This window comes from Miniopterus schreibersii, assembly GCF_964146895.1.
Source record: "Miniopterus schreibersii genome assembly, chromosome: 7".
NCBI lineage: Eukaryota > Metazoa > Chordata > Mammalia > Chiroptera > Miniopteridae > Miniopterus > Miniopterus schreibersii.
In genome coordinates this window covers 54,301,996-54,325,206 of record NC_138108.1, presented here as the reverse complement: position 1 = coordinate 54,325,206, position 23,211 = coordinate 54,301,996, and the positions used below count along the sequence as shown (strand labels likewise).

Genomic DNA, 23,211 nt, shown 5'->3' with positions numbered 1-23,211 from the left:
CTGAGCTGCCAGACACTGCAGGCTCAACTGAGGCGCGGAGGTGCAATTCAGGCTGGGGGCGCACGGGGGACGGCAGGCGCAGGCGGGGCTCGCGCGGCTCTGCAGCGCAGCGCACGCACCGGCTCGGACGCCGCTCTCCCGCCGCTCCAGCAGGCGCCCCGAGTCTCGCACCCGGGCCACCCAGGCGCGCGCACGGAGTGGGAAGACCTAGGACGAAGGGGTGACGGAAAGCCCCGTGAAGCTGAGGGAAAGCTGGAGAAACCTGAAAGTGACCGGCAGCCCGAGGCTCGAACCCCTGACGACAGCGCCACTGTCGCCTGCTTGGAAAGCGCGGCGTCAAGGAACCCCCAAGTCCCGCGCCCGAATCAGGCTGTGCCCGAGGCTGCGGGATCCTTCTGGCGGGGGCAGCGTGGGGCCTTCTGGAAGTTGCGGAGCTTGGGGGAAGTGCATTGGCGCCCATCGTGGTAAAGCAGGAAAAGTGGGCGAGAGGAAAACAGCCCGGAGCGCACGGGGTGAGGCCGGGCTGCCGCCCGCGGCGCGGTCTCCGGCGCGGTGAGTGCTCTGGTTTCTCCAAACGCCGCGTCTCCGCCGCGCGGGGGCGGCTGGCGCACCTTCGGGGGCCTCCGGAGGGGCCTGGGGGCGCCCACGGAAACTCGGCGGCCAGCTGACGCGTCTCCGGAGTGGGGCGCGGGGGACTCTGAACCCGGAGAGCGTGGGTAGGGGGTGTTGCACCAGTGCTCCACAGACCTGCCTTTGGGCGGGATTTTGGCCAAAAGATCGGAGGGGGGAGCGCCGCCGAGGCGGGCAGCCGGGAGCCTTCCCGGGGGGGCGGGCGAGCTGGGAGCGTCGGGGAAGGGGGAGGGTCTGGTCCAAGCAGGGATCGCAGCTTCGGCAGCCTCGGGAGTTGGCAGGTGGAGTGGAACTCGCTTGTCAACTATTGATTTAAAGAGTCAGGTTGGGAGTGCTGCAGGGTAGTCAGGAGGGCTGGGGGAGGGGGGGACGGCCAGGGGTGGCCCAGGATGCCGGTGGTGGGGGAAGAAACGCGGAGCCTCGGAAAGCTTGGAGGCAAAATTGCGCCTGTGGCCCCCGCACCCCTCCTGCCTTGAGCGCTGGAGAACACTTTTTTACGACTCCGCTTGGGAGGAAAGCCTCGGTCCCGGGGGAGGAGAGGCGACTGCAGAGACCCCCGCCGCCTGCCGGGTGCGCCCCCCTACCCAGGTGCGCCCTCTCGCGCCCCGGTTCCCCGGGCCCGCCCCGCCCCCACCTCCTCGCCGGTGCCGGTTCGCAGCGCTCGGCTGCCGCGCCTTCGCCTCGCGTTTGACTCTGGCTCGGCCCTCCGTATTATGTCTGCACTCCGAAGGAAATTTGGGGAAGATTACCAGGTAGTCACCACCTCGTCCAGCGGCTCGGGCTTGCAGCCCCAGGGCCCGCAGCAGCAGCTCGCGCCCAGGAAGAAGCGGCAGCGGTTCGTGGACAAGAACGGCCGGTGCAATGTGCAGCACGGCAACCTGGGCAGCGAGACGAGCCGCTACCTCTCGGACCTCTTCACCACGCTGGTGGACCTCAAGTGGCGCTGGAACCTCTTCATCTTCATCCTCACCTACACCGTGGCCTGGCTCTTCATGGCGTCCATGTGGTGGGTGATCGCCTACACGCGGGGCGACCTCAACAAAGCGCACGTCGGCAACTACACGCCCTGCGTGGCCAACGTCTACAACTTCCCGTCCGCCTTCCTCTTCTTCATCGAGACCGAGGCCACCATCGGCTACGGCTACCGCTACATCACCGACAAGTGCCCCGAGGGCATCATCCTCTTCCTCTTCCAGTCCATCCTCGGCTCCATCGTGGACGCCTTCCTCATCGGCTGCATGTTCATCAAGATGTCCCAGCCCAAGAAGCGCGCGGAGACCCTCATGTTCAGCGAGTACGCGGTGATTTCCATGCGGGACGGAAAACTCACGCTCATGTTCCGGGTGGGCAACCTGCGCAACAGCCACATGGTCTCCGCGCAGATCCGCTGCAAGCTGCTCAAGGTAAGCGCGACCCGCCCCTCCCCCCCCCCCCCGGCGACCGCCCCCCGCCCCCCCAGAACCCCCGCAGCCCCCCGGCCTTACCTCCCGCCGCCGGTAAACTTCCTTGGGGGGGCGGGGCTGGGGACTCGCGCGGAGGAAGCGCGGGGGCAGCGCCGCTCTGTCTCCACGCTCTCCCGCGCTCTTAACTTAAATCCATCCCCGGGGTGTGCTCCTGTCACTTTCCGGACTGGTGACACTTAAGAAGCGGTGGCGTGTCCTGGAGCCCAGAGGTAAAGGAGTGTGCCCCGTTTCCTGCCTGACCCTTGCTGCTTGGCTCTTTAGAACTCTTTTGATTTGTTGCCAGTATACTTCCTTAAATTTGGGGTACTAAAACTGAGCACTGAGCAGCTTTTATTTTGAGGAAATAGGTGCTGAACTCACCCAGCTTTTACTTAGGGCCTTTCTTGTTTTCTTTATTTCTCCCCCCCCTCCCCCAATAATATCAGCAGGTGGATTATTCCTCTAGACCCAATAACATCAGCTCTGTCTATGGTCATCTTTGTAATGAGCACACAGACCCCAGAAACAGTTAATAAAGTGGAAGAAACAACACCTGGTTCTTTAAAATTTTTATTTTTACCAAATATTTTCCTAGAAAAGTATTCTGTGAAAGCTCGAGTGCTTTTCCTGTAGAGCCTCTTGTTAATTTTATTCTCGATTGCCTGGTTCCATGAAGCCTTTGTCAATTACAGATTTCACTTGAAGCTTTTCAGCATCCATTAAAGAAGATTGCTTCTTACCATCAGCAGTGGAAATGCTAAAACAAATTGCACATATAGTGGTTATTAAAGCAAAGTTCGTCTAATCGTTAGAGGGCACTACTACAAATAAGAAGAGAAGCCCATCCTAATCACTCACCCAGTTAGAGCCTGGGAATGTAGGATGCAAGCTCAGTTCTATGTGTGTTAGTTACAATTCATGTTCTTGACGTATTTACCTTAGGTAGTTTTTAAGTGTTCATGAATTTAAAATGATGACCTTAAATAAGATCTTGAAAATTTATCTGACTTTGCAGAAAGAACCATAGCCAGTTTCAGAATTTTGCATTGATAAAATGAAAGTCTGATAAATATGTAAGTTGAGGTTTTTGCTGTTGAATTTCACTTTCCACTCTACAAGTATATATTGCTTTACACAGCCTCAACTATGTTGCAGTTAAAAGTGATCCAGTGTGCTTTACAAAAATTTGACCCTTGGTCATTTTCATTATTCATCCATAAGATCTTACCCTGATTACTCTTGACCATGTTGCTCAGTAAATTGTTAGATTAAAGCAGTTCAGTTGTCCTGTCATTCCACATCATATGCATATTTACTATGCTACAGACAGTATATAAACCAAAGTTTGTATAAGGCATAGTGGAAAATTTTCAGCCGGGTTCTGATATACATGTCCTTTAAGATAACTATAAATAAATGAATTTGAGTAGATCATATTTTGTATAATTAACTTCAATGAGTGACATACAGTTTTTTATTGAAATTAACATGCTGTGTTATTGACTACTGTTTGAACTAAGCGAGCTGTTTGGATCAAGCTAAGCAGTGGTGTTATGGGCATGTTTACTGCATTGGTATTTGTTGTTATGTGCTGTTTCTATGAATAGAACAAGATGTATAATCTCTCTCTTTACCTTAGGCCTACTTTGCTAACAGTGCAAAAGTCTCTGTCAAGGAATCCATGTTTATGTGTCACTCTGAGACTCTTGCTGAAGAGTAGATTACCATGTTGATCGGTCCATCCAATAGACTCGGCTGGATATTTAAAGTCAGACTTTAAATGTCATTTCACATGTTTTCTCTAGTTTTTCAAATATGTAAATCATTTATTAAAGCAAATATATATATATCCTTTCAAGGCAACATATTTTTAGATTTTTTAGAATTTATCAAATCTCATTTTAACAAAGCCAGAAATAATTAGAGCTAATTTACATACCAGTTTTGTTTTGTGTTTTATTTTTTTAATTTAAAATTTTTTTTACAAAGTACAGTGAATCTTAATTATTCAGTCTCTACAGTGGTCCAGAACATTGATAATGATTTCTAGGCATAGGACCATGTACTGCATATACCTTAAGGAATGTCCTGATTAAAAATAATAATAATGAAAGATTTAAAGTGTTGGCAAATTTGAACCAAGGTGCTATATCAACACAAGGTGATAAAAACAACATCAAATTAAAATATGCATGATATTCCTATAAAATATTTTGCTTTTGATTAGTCATTGCTAGAAGTTAAAATGATTGACATGTGGCATCAATTTATATTTAAACAAAATATGGGGAAATTCCCTCTTGTGTTTTGTGAAGCAAGAGTGTTGATGTGTGGCAGTTCCTCATTAGACCAGTTACAGTTTGTTTGAAGTTGAGTTTTCTGGTATCCATGGTAATTTAAGTGAATTCTCATAGTTCTCATCATTTCCTTCTACTTCATTAAAAAGAAGTCATGTTTTATTAGGGAAGTGATAACATTCAGCAAAATCAGGTGGGAGATTTGCTTTTAATAAGTTTCTCTTATTTTATTTTTAGGAACTGATCTGAGGTGACTTAAACCAGCCAACTATATTTTTAAAGAGAGGCTATACCAAATCATATAGTAATACTATTTTAGTATCAGTCTTATACAGTCTTCTTATTAAATATCACTACACATATTCAGTTTCTTCCTTTAACCCCAGTTTGACATTTTAAATGTAAGATTTATGTATCTGTAACACAGAGAAATATACAGAATATTAAGGCACCAAAACCCATTATATTTAATGGTAGTAATTATAGTCTACGCATGTTATTCCTATTACTTAATTTAATTTCACTTACACAGTGCTGGGCAGAGGTAGGCTTACAGTTGTGAGTATGCAAACCGCAGAGTTTATTCTTGTATTATTTATTAATTATTGTATTATTTTCCATACAAACAACTGTAAACCTACTTTTGCTCCACCCTGTATTTTTCTGCTGCTGTTTTTTATTTGCTGGATAAAATCTCATTTTTCAGTATTAATATACAATTTCTATTTAATTGTTGATCACATATATGAAAGCAAGTTTTACTTCAACTCTATTCCTGTCTTCCAAACTTGCAAATATTGAAGTTTACTTCTGTACTCAAATATAGATTTTCCAATTTTATGCCTGGAGCAGTTGACCTTTTTTCTACTCAGAAAATAAAAAATAAATGGGTTAAATAAAAAATTAAAGAATACAATATGAAATTATTTTTATGTTAAATTTTATAAGTTTATCAACTCTTTTAAGATGGTCTTCTTTTCCTCTTTTTGTTTCCATGTTGATTTTTTATTATTAGAATTTTCTATTTATTTTAGTTATCTTCTTTTCCTTTTTAACCTAAAATATAAGGACTAATGAATAGTGCGGCTGTGTTAAGTTAATATATCATCTAGTTGAAAGTTTTAGTAAAAATGCCTGGGTTAGGGAGTTGAGATTAATGGCCGAAACGTTGGATCTTGTAATTTACTGTTGGGTATAAAGGATTTGGAAATTTCACATACTCCTTTCTACAAATCTAATACTAAAGGTTGACTGCCTTAGATTTACATCTTGTTAGGGAAAATTTAGTCATCTTTGATACATTATTAAAGAACTTACAAACTTATTTTTCAGGAGCTGTTATATATGTGATATATAAGCACTTAGTTAACCCTTATTTACATAAAGTAAACAGAGTCAACTATTGTTGGATGTACAGTTTGAAATAAAGAGTTAAGGATAAATTTTACCTATGAAAGTATAATTTTATTTCTTTATATTTTTATTTCTTACACATAGCCATTGTCTGGCTTTCCTAGTTCAGCTGCGCAACCCATAACTTTCCGTTCTGGAGAGTAATGATGCACAGTCATCTTCTAGTGTATCACACACGTTATTTTTGTACTCACTTCTTAATTCTTTATTTATATGGGTACTCAAAATTGGGTGCTACCTGGCTTACTCATATAAATGTGATCAAGTGAAGATGTGATAAAAACAAAATTGTCATCTGTAAAACCAATAAGCTCTTCATCCATTTCTTATGTCTAATAGTTGTTAAACCTTTAACCACATTACTTCGGGACACATGATTCCTGAAATTTTTTCATATATTTATTAGTTTTTCTTCATTCCATACTTTGCACTTTAATGCAATTATGCTTTTGACTTTGTATGACCTTATTTTGTATGATTGACTTTCACTGATTGAGCTAGGCCAATTTGCACTTTAGTTTTAATATCAAGATAATTAGTTACCTTCTTTTTAAAAAATTAAACCCACACATGAATATCTATTAAAAACGGTTTTTCTGAACATCATACAAGCTATTCATAAAAATATTCAAGGAGTCTAGAACTGAGTACCCCAGAATTCTTGGGGCTAGATCTTAAAATATGGGTGAATTTTTTATGTGGATTATGATTTTAGAAAACATAAGCACAATTTAGCCTAGCTTTGCTTTCTCTGACACAAGTACAATAATTCTCCAGTAGGTATAGAACTTGTGTTTTTTTAGAATCTATAATTTTGATTATTTTTTAAAATAGTAGTAATATGTTTGGTTTTTGTTCTTTATTTTTAATTTAGTACTGAAAAGCACAGAGTGGTCTGTACTGAGGAGAATATAATGTGAGTAGAAATAAGAGGCATAAAGACCCAGAAATAAACAGCAGTAGGTAAGGAGAAATGATAAAAAGAAGCAGGAAAAATTATTTGACGCATTTTGAGAGTGTTTGTGAGTAGGAGGGGAATGTGTACATAAGGATACAAGTTCTGTCCACAGTTATTATAAATTCCATAAAAGGCTCCCCAAATAATTATAAAGCTGTTCTTTTCATTTGAATAATTATAAAAGTTTCACATAGTTTATTACAACACAAATTCCATTCCATGAGGAACTTTCTTTTTATAAAGTGAACATATTTTTATGGGATACATAGCTTAGTATTAAAACTCTTTATTTTAGGATTGATGTTGGCCATTGTTTTTTACACCTGAGTATTGATGGAATTTCAAGCTTAAGGAATCAAAAGAAGTGTACAGTTTAACTGTAGATGGTCTAAGTGAAATTATACACCTACACCCTTCTCTACCTAACTTTAATTTTGGTCTGAGTCCCAAAACTATTGCCAGAACTGCTTTGAGTCACAAGGCATTTTTCATTCCTTATCCTGGTCCTGGCATTTGGGCTCATTTCTTAATTTTGTCTTCCACAGAGTACTCTGACCTCATTCCATGCAATTTCTTCCTGACTTCAGCATATATTCAACACACACACACACTTAAAGAGAAGTGAAGTTGCAGATAAAACCCTGGGGAGGCGGTGAGCAGGACTGGCTTCGGCCCTCCAGCTGTGCCCGGCTTCTCTCCTTTCTTTCCTTCCCCGGCCCGGTGCCTGTCTGCAGTGGAGACTGTGGGAGATGATGGGCGCGGAGCAAGCCTTAGGCCATGGTAGAGGCGAATCTCAGGAATCAGATGTTAGGGCTTACACGTCTCATTCAAAATCCCCAAGCCTCCCTTGGAGCTAGAGAAGAGCAGAATGGTTATAATTAGAACAGAGTATGGGTTAGAAAAATGGGAGAAAGGCAGCAAAGAGATTGATTGTATTGGTGAAGTGTGTTCTTGCCAGATGAATGTGGACAACTGGTCCCAGATCTCCCAGAAGGAGGGCCAAACGTGGACCGCTTATGCCTGTGTATCCGGTTGTGTGTGTGTGTGTGTGTGTGTGTATCTTTGGACAAGTACTCAGCAGTTTTTCATTTGTAATACGAAAGCTATTTATCTGTAAAGTACGTGATTGGGGACCATCATGATAGCCCCTTCTAGGCATCTGTCACTCGAATCTTTTCCCACCTGTAGTCAGAATTGCAATTAATTATTTTGTAAGCCTTTTTAGACTCTCAGTTCTAAGTCATTTGACATTAGCTGTTTCTTTGAAATTAGTACATGTGACTATAAAAAGAGGAACAAGTCTTACATTCTACCCATACAGGGTGGAGCAAAAGTAGGTTTACAGTTTTTCATATGGAAAATAATATAATAATTGGTAAATAGTAATACAAGAATAAACTCTGTGTTTTGTGTACTCACAACTGTAAATCTGCTTTTGCCGCACCCTGTATATTCATTTGCATATAATTTAAAATGCGTGTAATAGAAATAGTACTTTTAAATAGCAACATTTTTCTGATGAAAAAATAACTTAGAAATGATTTAACAACCTAAGTTGTACAAAAATCCATTTAAAAATCCATTTAAAAAATCCATGATCTCCTAATTATAATTTTTTTGAACAGTAAATTTAAACAAACTTTAAGCTTTAGATTTCTTTGATTTTTCTCTTAATTCCTAGCATTTGTTATATTTTGGTCAACCAGAAAGCCTTTCAAATGGTGGAAAGTTTTTATTTCCTTCCCAAAATTCTATACAATTGAAAAGAAAAGTTGTATCAAAGAGAATTCTGGTCCTGCTGTTTTCAAATTATGTTCCAAACTTTTAAGAATTTCCAATTTCTCATGAATTTCCTTCCTCTTTTACACTTGCTTATTTATTCAATAGTTTTATAAATTCTAAATGATTATTTCAACAATTGAAGTCAACTTTAGTTACCCACCCTTTAGAAATGTAAATAATTTACTGCATCAGTCCTAAACTTTAGCAGTTGTTATGAATTATTATTGGTCTCCGTCATATCTGTTTACATGTACTTATCTGGAAAATGATCATGATTCTGTGTTCCTTTTGAAATCAGGACGTTTATAGGGCTAAAGGAGATAATCGGGACCATTAACAAATCACTCTATAAATGAAAGATTTCCTCTTATAATCCTTACCATAACATAGTAAAGATTAAATAAATAAAAGGTTTTTATCTAAAATTTCTTATGCCTATTATCAAAATTACTGGGCAAAATATGGTAATTGATAGTCAAGTAAGAGAATTAGAAACTGATGGAATCCCAATGCTACTGATTTATTACATACTCAGGGTAGAGATCATGGTTTAGTTTTATAAAGGCACATACATTACTCCTCTTTTTCTTCTCTGTCTTTTGTTTTCATAGGCATGTATATATCACAGTTCCTTGAACAAAAGTTCTCTCCACTTACACAAGTCGAGAGACTTAAAATTAAGCATTTCCCTCCCGTTGCTCCAGAAAATGTCTGGAATTGCATCAGAATTAGAAAAACCTAGGTGAGAATTTCTTGTAAGCCTAGAGTAGAAGTGTATGCTTCTGAAAATGTCTTGTGTAGGCATATGTAGGTTTGTGGAACATCATAATATTTGGCTGAGCACTGATGACATAACCTTGCTCTAACCAGGAGCTCAGACTTTAAACAATCCCACCACTCTGAGCACCTTCCACACTAAAACTACTTCCTCCACTCTTACACAAATCAGAGCAATAAGCGCATATAAAGTTGAAATACAGTGGTGCCCTGGTTTCCGAACGTCTCCGTTGAGGAACAAACATTTCGGGTTATGAAGGCCTTAAACCCAGGAAAGAAATGCTTCGGTTTTCGAACCCGCCTCGGAAGTCGAACATGCCCCACGGCTTCCGCTGCGGGCAAGACCCCGAGGCCCAGCTGTCGGCTGTGGATCTCTTGGTTTTCCAACGTTTCAGAACCCGAACGGGCTTCCGGATGACATTCGGAAACCGAGGTGCCACTCTGTTTGATAGCCTAACACAAAGAAGCCCTGAAAGAAAAAGCTGGCTATATGTAGGGTCTCAGAGTCATGTAAAGGAAGGGTAAATTAGATAGTATGCACTGGGAAATAATTTTCAGTCAATATGTAGGGAATTTCACTTACTTGAAAAAATACATAAACATGGAAAACATCTTTCAAAGAAATGTAGAGTTATTACTTTATCCACAGTGTCACATAATAGGTACAGTTGTCAACTCTTTTCTACCAAGACTTGGATAGGACATAAAACACTGGTGGGGAGAGGGACATAGATATAATTTTGAGTCTATAGGACACATTTTTTTAAAATCAGAAGGTGTGTGGACTTTGAATAGAGCATTTCCATGCATATTTAAGTCTAAATGACCTATGTATGAATTAACTGCTTTGCTAAAACCAAATATCTCTTACTCTAGGTTGGCATTCTCCTGATAGGCTGCCTGTTTCTAGGCCACTTCTTTTCATAGGTTGTTGAATGATTGGGGAATATAAAAGTTAATTGCTTACCTGAAAGAAGTACAGGCATAAATAACAAATATATAAAAAAGGAAGATGAATTTTAATTTTGAGGTGCATATATAATCATTACAAAAATGTATCTCCTTTGGGGAAAATGATTTTTAAACAAAAAAGAAATTGAGTTTTTAAAGAATTACCTTTGCGATCACCTTCCATTTAGTGCTGAAAAAGCAGAGTTTAGACTAGTTAGTAAAACGACCCAACGTCTGCTCATTAATTACGAACATCAGAATACCACCTTGTGTTTATATAGCACCTGTTTCTTAGTAGGTGAGAGAACAGTGACACGGGGGTTTTGTTTTTATTTATTTTTGTTTTGATTTTGGCTTTTACTGTGTTATATTAGTCAGTACTTGTTATACAACTGTGTAGTTGGAAAGATGCTGGTCTCATCCACAGTTTCTGATTTGAGGAGAGGTCCAGAAACAGGTGACTTCTACTGGCTTAGAAATACCGAATTTCTCTAACACTGGTTGGTAGAGCTGCCTGTTTTATTTTTGCACCATCATGCTTTTCCATAGTTTTTTCTCTCTCCTCAGTAACCTTGAACATGTCTTTCTTGTTTTTTGTTTTTTTTTTTAATGAACCACTCACAAGGTAGAGAAGATAGTTTCAAATTTATATTGAATTATTTTTTTCTATACAAATAAAATTCCTGAGCATCATTAATTGCAAAGTAGTCTCTGTAACTGACTAATTTTGCTGTTGAGACTCTAGCAATTGCTGCCTCACCAATCTCTCACCAATTTGAAACTCTTGGTTCTGTTTTGCCATAGAGGACATCTTACTAAATCACATTTCTCAGCGTTTTCACTCATTTGCTTCACATAAAAAGCCAATGCATTTCTTTGACTTTTGAGAGTAAGGATTTTGTCTTCTAACTACCACCTCATTGGACAGACCTGTTACAGGTTCTGTTTTGTTTATTGAAATTAGCTTTGCAGAGAGCTGGTTAAAACATTGAATGTTTCCAAGCCCCATTTTACAAACAGCAAGCCCTCCCCACAACTAAATATTTCTGTATACAACTTTGTAACACAGCCTTTATTTTATCAGCATCATTATATAAATTAAACTTTAATATTTGTTTATACATGATCCTTATAAGTAACAGTAAAATAAAACGAAAATGAATAGAAAAGAAAAATAGGTTTACTTTCATGGTTTGCTAATTTTAAATAGTTACATTTAATTTTCTTTCAGACTGTAGCATGCAAGCAATTTATTCAGTTAAGTTTACGGTGATTTATACTGATATTGAATGCTACTGCCTTATAAAAGTTTTAGTGAACCATAATTTTAAAAACTTCAGTTTAGCTCAATTTTGCACACTATTTTAAAATTCATAAAATAAATAGAGAAGTGAACAACTTTGATGGAGTTTATTATTAGGAGTTTGAAAGCCATTAAATAACAGCATCTGCCTTTTATTTTTACTGTGAGCTGTTGTGTACATAACATACTTTAATATGATAACATCTTCACTCTTCTATTCTAGTTTATATCCATGTGTTACTTTTAAAAAATCCTGGAAAATTACTTCTTAAGTTTTGCTTTGTAATAATGAAATAAATCTCTTTTTAAATTATGATCAACCTTTTTCAGCTTTAACAAACTCCACAAGAATTGCCGGCTTATTTGCTTTGTGAGTTACCATGCAGCAATTTATGTCGAGCAGTAGCACATGTACTTTCAGTTGCACAGTTTGTCCTAACAGCCCTTGTTGGACCAGACATTTCTCCAAAGCTCCTGCTTTAGGGAACGGTAATTATAGTAAGTTGTATATTATAAATAATGCATGGATGTTCCCCATGAGCTATGTGGGATTTCGGCCCATTTGCCAGAACATAGCTGCATAATGATTTGTTTGGAGTTTGTTGCTGATGACTGATATTGCAGAATGTTGGCAATGATGTAAATTACTGTTGGGCTGCCTTGAATATTTCAGTGCAAGTGGTGATTTCTTCTCTTTTTCTGTGTGCTTGTCTAGTCTCGGCAGACACCTGAGGGTGAGTTCCTTCCCCTTGATCAACTTGAACTGGATGTAGGTTTTAGTACAGGGGCAGATCAACTTTTTCTTGTTTCCCCCCTCACGATTTGCCACGTGATCGATGCCAAAAGCCCCTTTTATGACCTGTCCCAGCGAAGCATGCAAAGTGAGCAGTTCGAGATTGTCGTCATCCTAGAAGGCATTGTGGAAACCACTGGTGAGTAAAAATAGATACGCATCAAGTTTCTTTATTCCATAATGACGTTATATTACATGCACAACGCTTGTCACAAATTGGGTTCAATTTCTCAGTTCCCAATAATGAAAGTAATGACTTGCTTCTTATTTCTTTGTAACATTAAATTGATACTACTTTTAATATGAAGATTTACTGTGCTGGTGATTGTAGGTGTATCATTGACTCAGCAATACTTCCTGCCAAAAAAAGAGCAACTGAGATGACTTTTTAGAAATGATTATGATGTTCGGTTTTTATTACAATCTTGGATTTTCTGTAATCATAATTTTTCTTTAAAAATTTAAGGTTAAAGTAAATTCAGCATCATTACTGAGCATCCTGAACTCAGCATGCACATTCTTACTTTGGTGATTCAGAGTGTCATTCACTGATAGAGCTTTGATATGCTACTATGTGCAACCTCAGTGAAAATTTCCTGTGTGTGTGTGTGTGTGTGTGTGCATGCGCGGGTGCATGTGCCAAAGCAGCATTTTAATTTCAAAGTGGGTCAGTAGATTTCCCCAGCTGAACCATGACCAAAATTTTTTAAAAGATATTTTTCTTCTTTTTCTGCTTTGGGATAAGGTACATGCTGTATGTTGTTTGCTAAGATGCAATGTAACCTTGGTATGCCCCAAATATAATTTGCTACTCTCTGAGGAGATCAAGGTTGTCAAAAGGAAAGAAACAGTAAATCAGAGTATATCGATTGGGGCCTACGCCTTGCCCAGTTGGTTTGTAACCTGATAGGTGAATAATAATGTCTGAGATGTAATATAATGTCAACATAATTATATACATATATCTATGTTTATCTCAATTGAGTTTTACCCTTTCTACAAGTAATGAGAAAGCAAGACATATTTCAGCTCTCTATATTTTTAACCAATATTATTTTAACAATCTTAAGCTAATTATTGTGTATAAACTGTACTATAGAAAGTGATATTGGCAATAACATGGAAACAATCAAGTTTCATACCAAGGTGGGGCACTGTACATAATCATATATCTTTCACCTGTGTAGAAAACTTTGTCCAAGGAGCAGGGGGAGGAAGGCACTGTGATTTTTCCACACCTGACACATAACACCTATTTGAAATTTGGACAAGATACTAAATCTCTAATAAGTTTCTTTTCTTTCTCTTTAAAGTAAGAATCATATACTAGCTACCTTGAAGCTGCTTGTCATATTCTAGTGTTTTATTATACTAATTACATCACTTTAAACATTAAGATTTTTAAAATAGTAAACACAACTCATCAGTATATATTGGAAATTTGATTTCTGTAGGCTATTTTATGGTTTAAGTCCTCTATTTAGTTTTTTGACTTAAAATTTAAATGATATGATAGTGTATTTCTGAAATGCCATATATTGATAAAGAATACAATCAATTTACAAAAGCTTTTAGCTAAAAAAATCTTCACATTTGAATTTCAGTTTTTAGTCATCTTATTTATTGAAGTAATAATGTATTGTTAGAACTGAAACAACAGATGTTGCTATTTTTATTGGCTTATTTCTTATAGTATATGATTCTATCTTTGACACACCTGCTTATAACTTACCAGGTGCTTTTTATTATTCGTCACTAATGTGAGAGAAGTTTCTGTTTCCCTTGACAGCCTTAGAGGCCTGTCATTAGTTCCACCCACCAATCTATCTATCCACTCATTTTTCCTGTCTTGAGTTTGCATTTCTTTCTGAAGAATGAGAACATTTCCCTACAAAATCACAGTGCAATTTAAAAAATCAGGAAATTTAACAATGATACAATTATCATCATTTGCTTCTTAGACCATGTTCAAATATTGTTAGTTGCCCTAGTAATTTCTATCATAGGCGTTTCCTCCCCGGTTCAACATCAATTTAAGGATTATGCCCATCATTTATTGGCTTCTCTTTTTAGTATCAAGATGGGATAGTTCTCCAACCTTACATTGTGCTCTTCACCTTGACATACTGGGAGAGTATAGGCCAGGTATTTTGTAGAATGTCTCTCAAGTTGGATTTGTCCTAGGCTTCTTTATTAATTAATACTTTTGATTTTTGACTTCCAATGGGTATCTTAAGGGAATTTTGAAGCAGGTTGTTTTTAAAGTTTACTTATGTATTCCTTTTATAACTTACATGCCTTCATATTTCAAAGGATCATGGTTAGTATATAATGTCTTAAGGTCATTAAAAGTTTTGTAATATTAAATTATTTTTTAGGACTGTAGGCTTTATTTTTACGCTTCCTCCCACCTCCTCCCCTTTAAAAGAGAGCAACAACCAAACAATGAACTAGCAGAGAATACTATTCACAGAAAATAGAAAAACCTGAGCGGAGACTGAGTGTCTTATGTAGAGATTGCCTTTTATGAAGAAGAGATTAAAATCTGCTTCCTTTTAACCTCGTAATTAAGCCTGTTTTCTAGATCTAATATAGCAAGACAAACAGCATAAACATTACTCACAATTAATAGAAATTACTTCATGGAAAATTTATCTGACATTTTGCTTGTGTGTTTGCTCTAACTAATTAAATCCCACACTGTTCAAACTCTATAAAATCTGTCTTAATTTTCAGACCTCCCTGAGCCTGATAAGAATAGCATAAACATTTTTATGTCCATTTGATCATTTATTATGTTACTGAAATTTATGTAGATTCATTTTTTAAGGATGTCTCCTCCTCTGTCCTTTCATTGTCAGTAAATTTGACTTTCTCCTAATATTTATTGTTTAGAGTAAGACAGATGAGATCTTTTGGGATATTCTGAGACAGCACTATACCATTGCTGCCCTTTTTGTTTTTTGTAACAGCCTGTGAATAAACATTTACTCGATGTAACTTTCCACCATATTTAGCATTGAAATACTATGTTTTATTTTTTGATCATTCATTTCTTGGTTAGACAAGTACTTGGGTGTCTCCCGTGCTAGGAAGCATTGGAAATGCTGGTGATATAGTGGTGACCAGTGCAGGCAGAACCCCTTTCCTCACGGAGGTTCTATTCTAACTGGAGGAGGCAGACCCCAAAACAACAAAAATAAGCAAGATATTACCAGATAAATGTGTTAAGAATAGAAGACAACACGGAGCAAGGTGTTGGGACCAAGAGTGCATCCCAGGCTACTTCAGGTTGACAGTTAGGGACCCAGTCTCTCTGAGGAGGCGATCCCTAAGCAGGGACCTGACTGTCGGGAAGGAGCTCCGGGACCCAGCCGGGGAAGAGCAGGGCAGGCGTGCTGAACGCCGGTACCGGGGCCCCAAGTTGGGAGTCAGCTGGGTCGATTCCCGGAGCTAAAAGAAGGTGGAGGTGGTTGGAGCAGATGAGCAATGTGCAGAGTGCAGTGGAGAAGTCAGAGGGCTGGGGGCGGGGGGGGGGGCCTCTTCACTACGACGATTGCTTTGCATCCACAGGGAGTGTTAAGATTTGATTAAAAAGCAAAGCCTGGATTTATGTGAAAGTAATAATTTAGTCATCTTAAACTGTATATAACAATAAAATAGAAATGCTTTTTTTTTTTTTTTTTTTAAGCATGAAGTATATTTAAAAATGAGTGCCCTGATGTGTTGGAAATGAATAAAACTTTAGATTTCCACTTATTATTGTATTGATGGTAATACTTCATCCCCACTTTACCCAACACACACACACACACACACACACACACACACAATTGCTCTCTTCACGGCAGTCATCTGACAAGAATCTTCTGCTCTCATTTAGTTTCTGCTTCTTCCCATTCCTGTAGTTTCAGCAGAAGTGGTGGGGGTGTGGAGAAGGGGAGCTGAGAAATTCGAAGCTTCCTAATTTCCCTGGAAGTTTCAACTTCCAGCTTGGGACCACAATGATTACTTTCCCGCCTTCTTTGGAAATACTCCTCAGTCATCACACTCAGCCACTGTTGCCCTCCTGGTCCCAAGTGAGTTGGACTTTCACTCCCAACAAGGAGCACAAGATCTGCCTCACGAATAACCTTCCCCTCCGTGCTGGTCCAGCACATTCCTAAATACAGGTTACCTCTCGCTCTTGCTCTCTTTGCTGCTGCTCCCAGGAGAGAGCCCTGCTAGAGGCAAACAGCATTGCAGATTTGGCTCATTAGGACTGGATGCTTTCAAACTTCAATCTGCTCTCTGCTGCTATTTGGCAGTCTTTTTAATTGTCTTTTTAAGAGTCCTCCCAGGCTCTCTCTCCCATGGGAGCTATTTTGGACCTTTTCTCTCTTTCCATGCCCCCAGTCCCAGCTGTCCTATCCCTTCCTTGGCATATCATCGCTCCACCTATTCTATCAAAACGAATATAACACTTCCATTTTCATATATTTCTTACTCATGAATCCTTTTCTCATAGTTCTCTTGTTCTTTCCTGGTGCCTGTGGGGAAAAGTATCTTTTTGCTTCTCCCAAACCATCTCCTTTATTAGCTAGTATGTTGTGACTCAAGTTCCAATACTTACCATAGCTGATACCTAAAATCCCATTGGCTCCATTTGCTTTCAGACATTTCCAGGTCTTTCTGCGTGAAAAACAAAACAAACAGACAAACAAACAAACAAACAAAATCTCATTATCTGTCACTTTTTTCTCAAGGTTGTTGCTGGGATTCAGACACTACATTATCCCTCCCTCTATAATCCATATTTTTCAGTACCTTATATATTGCATTGCTGGCCTTCCCCACTCCTCCTCTCTCTGGTGCTTCCTGTATCTGTCCCCTTGCTTTCTTTTCCTTAGAATCAAGATACCTGCCTTTTTCTTTTTTAAATGAATTCTCAAAGCACTCACAAATCCACTATTTTCTTTTATATCCATCTGTGGAACCTCCCACCACCTGGAGTCTTACCGTTGCTGTTTATTTTCAGGGCATTTTAATTCAAAGTCAGTTTGTCCAAACAGTAAGTCATCATCTAAACTTCAAATTACATCTTCATTTGGAAAGTTTGTCTCTATTAGAGATTTTGATTCTATCCCGGACTTCTCCCCGCATAACTTTCTCTTTTATATCCAATTAATTTGTTCATCCCACAAATACCTGTGGAGCACCTATTACAGGATGCACACTATTCTGGATCACAGGGGACACACTAGTTAACAAAACAAAATTCCTGCCCTTGTGGGTACATATATTCTTTTCATAAAAAAATTTTAAATTAAATTAATTGGGGTAACATTGGTTAATAATAGTATATAATTTTCAGATGTATAAGATTATAGTTCAACATGTGTCCTGTTTTCCATGCTCCCCACTCAAAATCTAGTTTCCTTCAGTTACCATATATTTGACCCTTTTTTACCCACTTCACCCTCCCTCTTCTTCTTTCCCCTCTGGGTACATATATTCCTTATGTAGGAAACTGAAGACGAAATGAAGTGCTTCCTCTAGAATGTGAGAAAGTGATGAGTGCTGTGGAAAAAAATAAAGCAAGTCAAGAGGAGTTGGGAGTGTAGGGAGATCAGGGTAAGCTACAGCGAGAAGGGGACATTTGAACTCAGACACAACGAAGGAAATACTTAGGAAAAGGGCCTTCCAGGCAGAGGGATCAGCAAATGCTCCAAAGGAGCAGGGTGCCTGGGTGTTCCTTTCTCTTAATTTGTAATGTCTCTCAATTCAACTGTCCCTCTTTAACCCCACATAATGTCCTTCTGGATCACAGCAGTTGTCTCAGGAACGGATCCTGTCTGCTAGGATCCCTGCTTGCGTGCAGGTTGTGCACGGCCGCTCGGGAAATTTGCTTACAACGCTAATTTCATGGTATACCTGTGCTCAAAAATCTGTAATAATGACTCCGTATCAAAATGCTTGTCTTTCTTCCTGAGAAAGTTAGGCTGCTCTTCCTGATGTAATGGCCATAGGCTGGGGCTCACTCTCGATTCCAGTGTCTGCAGTAATACCATTTTCACTGCCTCGGACGGCATTTCTGTCTCTCTCCCGTGGAGTAATAGGTGCCGTATTGGCTCAGTCTTCCCTGGCACTTTAGGCCATGTGTTTTTCTTCAAAACACACTTTAAAAAAATGTTTTTACTAGGAAAGCGCTATTAAATACATGCTCATAATTGAAAAAAGAGAAATATGTAAAATCAAACCTTTACTCTTCATTTCAACTATTATACTCTTAAGATACTGGTCATTAACCTTTCGAAGTCGGCATTCAGATCTGTTGTTATTATGCCACGTGCTGTTTTATAACTTGCTTTATTGTATAATGTATCGTTAACACCTTTCATGTCAAATTATAATTCTGCACCATTAGTTTTAATGGCTTTATTGTATGCTGATCTATGTATCTCTCTTAATTTTTATTACCTATGTCCTAGTCTGGGATTTTTAGTCATTTCCTTTTTTAATAATGTAAATAGTCTTATAGTTTATAGTTTTAATTTATGTGCCACCTTTACAAATTGACTGTTTTATGTAACTGCCTAGAGATGGAATTCTTGGGTAAAGGGCATGTGAATCTGTTGGTTTTTAATATATATTTCAGAGTTGTTATCTAGAAAGTGGCACCAATTCGCAATTATATATGAAGGTGCCTATTTCCTTACACCCTTGCCAACAATGGGTATTATAATTATTTTTATTTTGGCCAACTTGTTTTTTCCCCTTTCAATTATTAGTGAGATTGAAATTATTGTATCTATCATCTGTGGGTTTTATTTCATGAATTCTCAGTTAATATTGCTTGTTTGCTATTCTTTTTATGCATAAGTTGCTTGTATAATTACGCACTGTTATGATAAACCATGTTCTTAGTAGTCTGTATACTCTATCAAAATATTTTTTTTATGTAGAGATACATATAAAGTTTTATCACATTTATGTTGCATATGCTTTATGACAGCTTCAGATAAACTTGAAATTTGAGGACTTCGTTTCATGGCTGTTTATTGTGCATGTTATAGATCTCAGAAAGTGATAGATCCCAGTAAACGCTTCTGAAATGTTTGTTGTTATTTTTCACAGACTTTAGTAGAGCTGTTCTCTATTTTATAAGCTTGTTTTCAAAGTCACCAGTTGTCTCCTATGGGAAATAAATTAATAAGTGCTTATTGATTATGTTGTATGAGGTATAAGATAGTACAGAGATGATTAGGGAGGATGTCCACAGTCAAGAGGGAGATAAAAATTGAGCTAAAATGAGTATTAGCAATATGTATTCAAACAAACATGAGTCAAGCTACCACGCGGGCCTAAATATTGGTGCCTGATGAACTTGTTCTTAAGGAGGCTGAGAAGCCCCCCCTAATGGCCATAGCAGGAGCTGAGACAGGAAGGTGTGAGCGGAGCTGGGCATTCTGGCCATAGAAACAGCAAGTGAGGATTCATTTTGTTGGTGGAGTCACATAACTTGGTATGGTCAGAGCACAGAAGAGGCAGAGTGGAAGTGGCTGGAGATGAGCCTGTCCCTGAGTCATAATTGCACCTAATTCTTCAAGCAATAGAGCCCTTGAATGATTTTAAGCAGGAGAATGCCATGATCATATTTGCTTGATAGAAAGATCCCTCTGGCTGCAGGCCGGAGACAGACCAATTATTAGGCTGTTGCAATAGGCGGACCTGAGGTAATTGGGTCCTGCGTGGAACTGTCTGGCTCAGGCAACCATGTGATTGTTGAAAATAATGAAAAAGGCCTCTGGTTCAAAGCCGTTCCTTATGATTAAACAGGAAGAAGAAGAAGGGCCCCGGGGTCCTCCCCACTGAGGTTCCACAGGGTGTTTAAAAGAAGCCAAGACACCCAAAGAATCAAAAGCTAAATTGAGAAAAATAAATAAAACAGCATGAAAAAACCATTGACTTTTCTTACTAGTGAAAAGCACTATCAAATTTTCTAATGACTAAAGCACAGAGCAGAAGCTCAACTTGTGAATAATTGAGATGTGCTTATAATTTTCCTCCTGGATGATTCTACAATATTCCGCTTTATTAACTGTAATTAATCATTACTCCTTAGTGATCCTTCAGAAGGTAGTGATCAGCAAGCCCCCTGGTGTGGTTGTAAATGAGGTAACACTCTCCTGACCATTGGAAATTTTATTCATCCTTCCTCATTGCCGTCTGAATCATTAGCCTGTGAGCTCCTCTTACTTGGAGCCAGGGCCTAAATCAGGGGCATCTTGCTTGTTTCTTTGGTTTCCCTGTTTTCACCCAGACTAATGCTACCTTTTAAAGTCATTGCTGCTGTTTCAGAAGACGTTCTACCTTATCAGATAAAAGTCCCACACATGGATATGTATTTATTAGAAATCTCAAAGTACTCTCCTCCAGTTATTTTTATTATATATTTATTAAATACTTATTGCTTCCTAATTATGATATATATATTTTTCTCTTTTAGAGATACCTTTCAGAAACTTTTTGAGTCAAAATAAAACTAAAAAAATTTTTTTGGGGGGGTTATTGATCTTTTTTAATCTAAGGCAACTTTTTATGAGCAATTTCTAAATAAAACCCTACCCTATTGTTTTCTTTTGATAGGTCATTGTAGAAATTTTGAACGGATTTAAAATATTAATGCCTAAATATTGAAGCATGAAATCAGGTGGCCAACCATCTTGGTTGTCCTGTGACTGAAAAGTTTTCTGAGCCATGGGGCTTTCAGTGCTAAAATCAAGAGTCCTGGGCAAACTGGGATGGTTGGTCATCTTACTTAGCAATCCAAGACTGCCAGTTAAAGCTTCCTACATGCCTGTTTCAGTTTAATTGAGAAATTTGTGTTATTAATAGTGGAGTAGGTCTTTTCAAACTCATGATGGGTGTTACTCTACCAGTTTCCTTAGTCTGTGTTTGTCAACATTGTCTCAAAAATAAATAAAATGAATATTTTCACTTACATTTTTCCTCTATTATTTTCATTGTTATCTTTTGTTGAATATTTAATTAATACAATCCTTAGCATCTTAGGATGGAAATTTCTCATTTTTTGTGTAAGAGGTTGGTATGGGTGAATTACTGGGAGTGATGTGGGTTGGAGAACCTTGACACTATTTGTCACAATCTTGCCTACAGCTGATATAAATAAAAGATATCAGCAAACCTTATGAATAACCTAGTTAATTTTTTAAAGTAGGCATAGGAGAGTTGTAATTGGGGAAAAGAGTTTTAGTTAAGATGTGGCATAGATCAGTGACAAGGAACTTCATATTTTAGACATTAACTAACTCGTTTTCAGAGACTTTCAAGGTGAGACCCTAGGATGACTAGCATTAGCACCCCATAGGATGCTTATTAAAATTTTGACTTTTGGCCCTAGTGAGTTTGCTCAGTGGTTAGGGCATAAGCTCTCAGACTGAAGGGTCCAGGGTTTGATTCCTGCCAAGGGCACATGCTTCAGTTGCAGGCTCGATGCCCAGCCCTGGTCAGGTTGGGGGGAGGAGGCAACCAATCGATGTGTCTCTCTCACATCGATGCTTCTCTCTTTCTCCCATCTACTCTCTCTGTAAAGCAATGGAAAAAATACCCTCAAGTGAGGATCAAAACAATAAATAAATAAAATAAAATTCTGACTTCTGGATCCTTGCCTAGACTTACATTGTTAAAATGTCTTGTGTTTGTGGCCCAGGATATTTGCATTTTTAAAAAGCCACCCAGGTGATTCTTATTAAGAACAATAAAATTTGAGAACTCTTAAATTCAGCAACTGGGGCAACCCCTAATATTTATTGGATTAAGTACTCAACTGCAATATTTTGGCTTAGTCTACCACACTGACATGTGATAAAAGTGAAAGACAGCATGGTTCTTTAAATTTCTGAAGTCTTCAGAGATAAAGTTTTATTTCAGTTCAGACTGTGCTGATCAATGTAGCCAAATGCAAATTAATGTGGGTAGAAAAGACTGAAAATCAGGAGTATGAATTAAAATGCATTGCTATTCATCATCATAACCAAGAACAAGATGTGACAACTATTGTGGAACATTGTGTGAAGATGTAATATAAATGCCAAACAAGGGTGTTAGTACCATTCACCGATGGAAAGAATTCTGATCACTGAAATTGCTGCACATGCATTAGACCAGAATAATGTGTATGGTTATTTCCCTTTTCATAGAAGGGAATATCATCATGCTTACTAAAAACTTCACAAGGACACTTCATAATTTTACGCTAAGACTAACACTGGCTATTGGACAATACAGCTAAACTATTTGAGAGCTTTTCTTTCCCTGGGTTAAATTTTGTGGAGATTGCAGAGATTAAAAATGAATATGCTTTTAATAGGAAATGATAAGATTGGAGATCCAGAAAGAGTGAGTTTATCTTAACAAATAAAGATGCTAGGCCCAATTTAACAGTGCTTCACTTTGATTAATTGGTACTTTGTTATTTCTATGCCTTAGGCTTTGTCTGAAGAAGAGCTGGGATCATTAACCCATTCAGCTCACTGAGGGGTGCTTAGAGCCGAAATTCAAGTGGGAAGTCATTGCTGCTGTTGTTATTGTTGCTTTTGAAAATAAATGTTGAGTGAGTTAAATATGAAGTAATTTTATAAACTGTGGCATTTTAATGTTTATTAACGGTGGTGACGGAGTGCCACAACTTGAGAAGATCTTGTCTTGGGGCCTGGGAGGAGACAATCAATTCCTTGTTGTCCAAGGGCCACTTAACCTTGGAGCATCACCTTGTGGTAATTATACATGGGGTGCATTTGCTGAACCTCTTGTGCCAAAAATATCCTCATAAGCCTGAGGGTAACTCTAGTTGTGCTGCATTC

At 38.8% G+C, this 23,211-nt stretch overlaps 1 protein-coding gene across 3 annotated transcripts in view; it reads left to right on the top strand.

Moving 5' to 3' along the window:
- Window positions 1-876: 876 nt before the first annotated feature.
- KCNJ3 (potassium inwardly rectifying channel subfamily J member 3) overlaps window positions 877-23,211 on the top strand; it is a 129,544-nt gene continuing 107,209 nt past the window's right edge. Inside the window, exons 1-3 of one of the 3 annotated variants that reach the window (XM_081143452.1) lie at window positions 1,274-2,033; window positions 12,269-12,287; window positions 12,400-12,485. In XM_081143452.1, the coding sequence (XP_080999578.1) occupies window positions 1,344-2,033; window positions 12,269-12,287; window positions 12,400-12,464 (774 nt within the window). In that variant the 5' untranslated portion in view covers window positions 1,274-1,343 and the 3' untranslated portion in view covers window positions 12,465-12,485. Of the gene's footprint in view, window positions 2,034-12,268; window positions 12,486-23,211 lie in introns of all 3 variants that reach the window. The other 2 variants (XM_081143451.1, XM_081143453.1) reach the window with 2 other exon arrangements.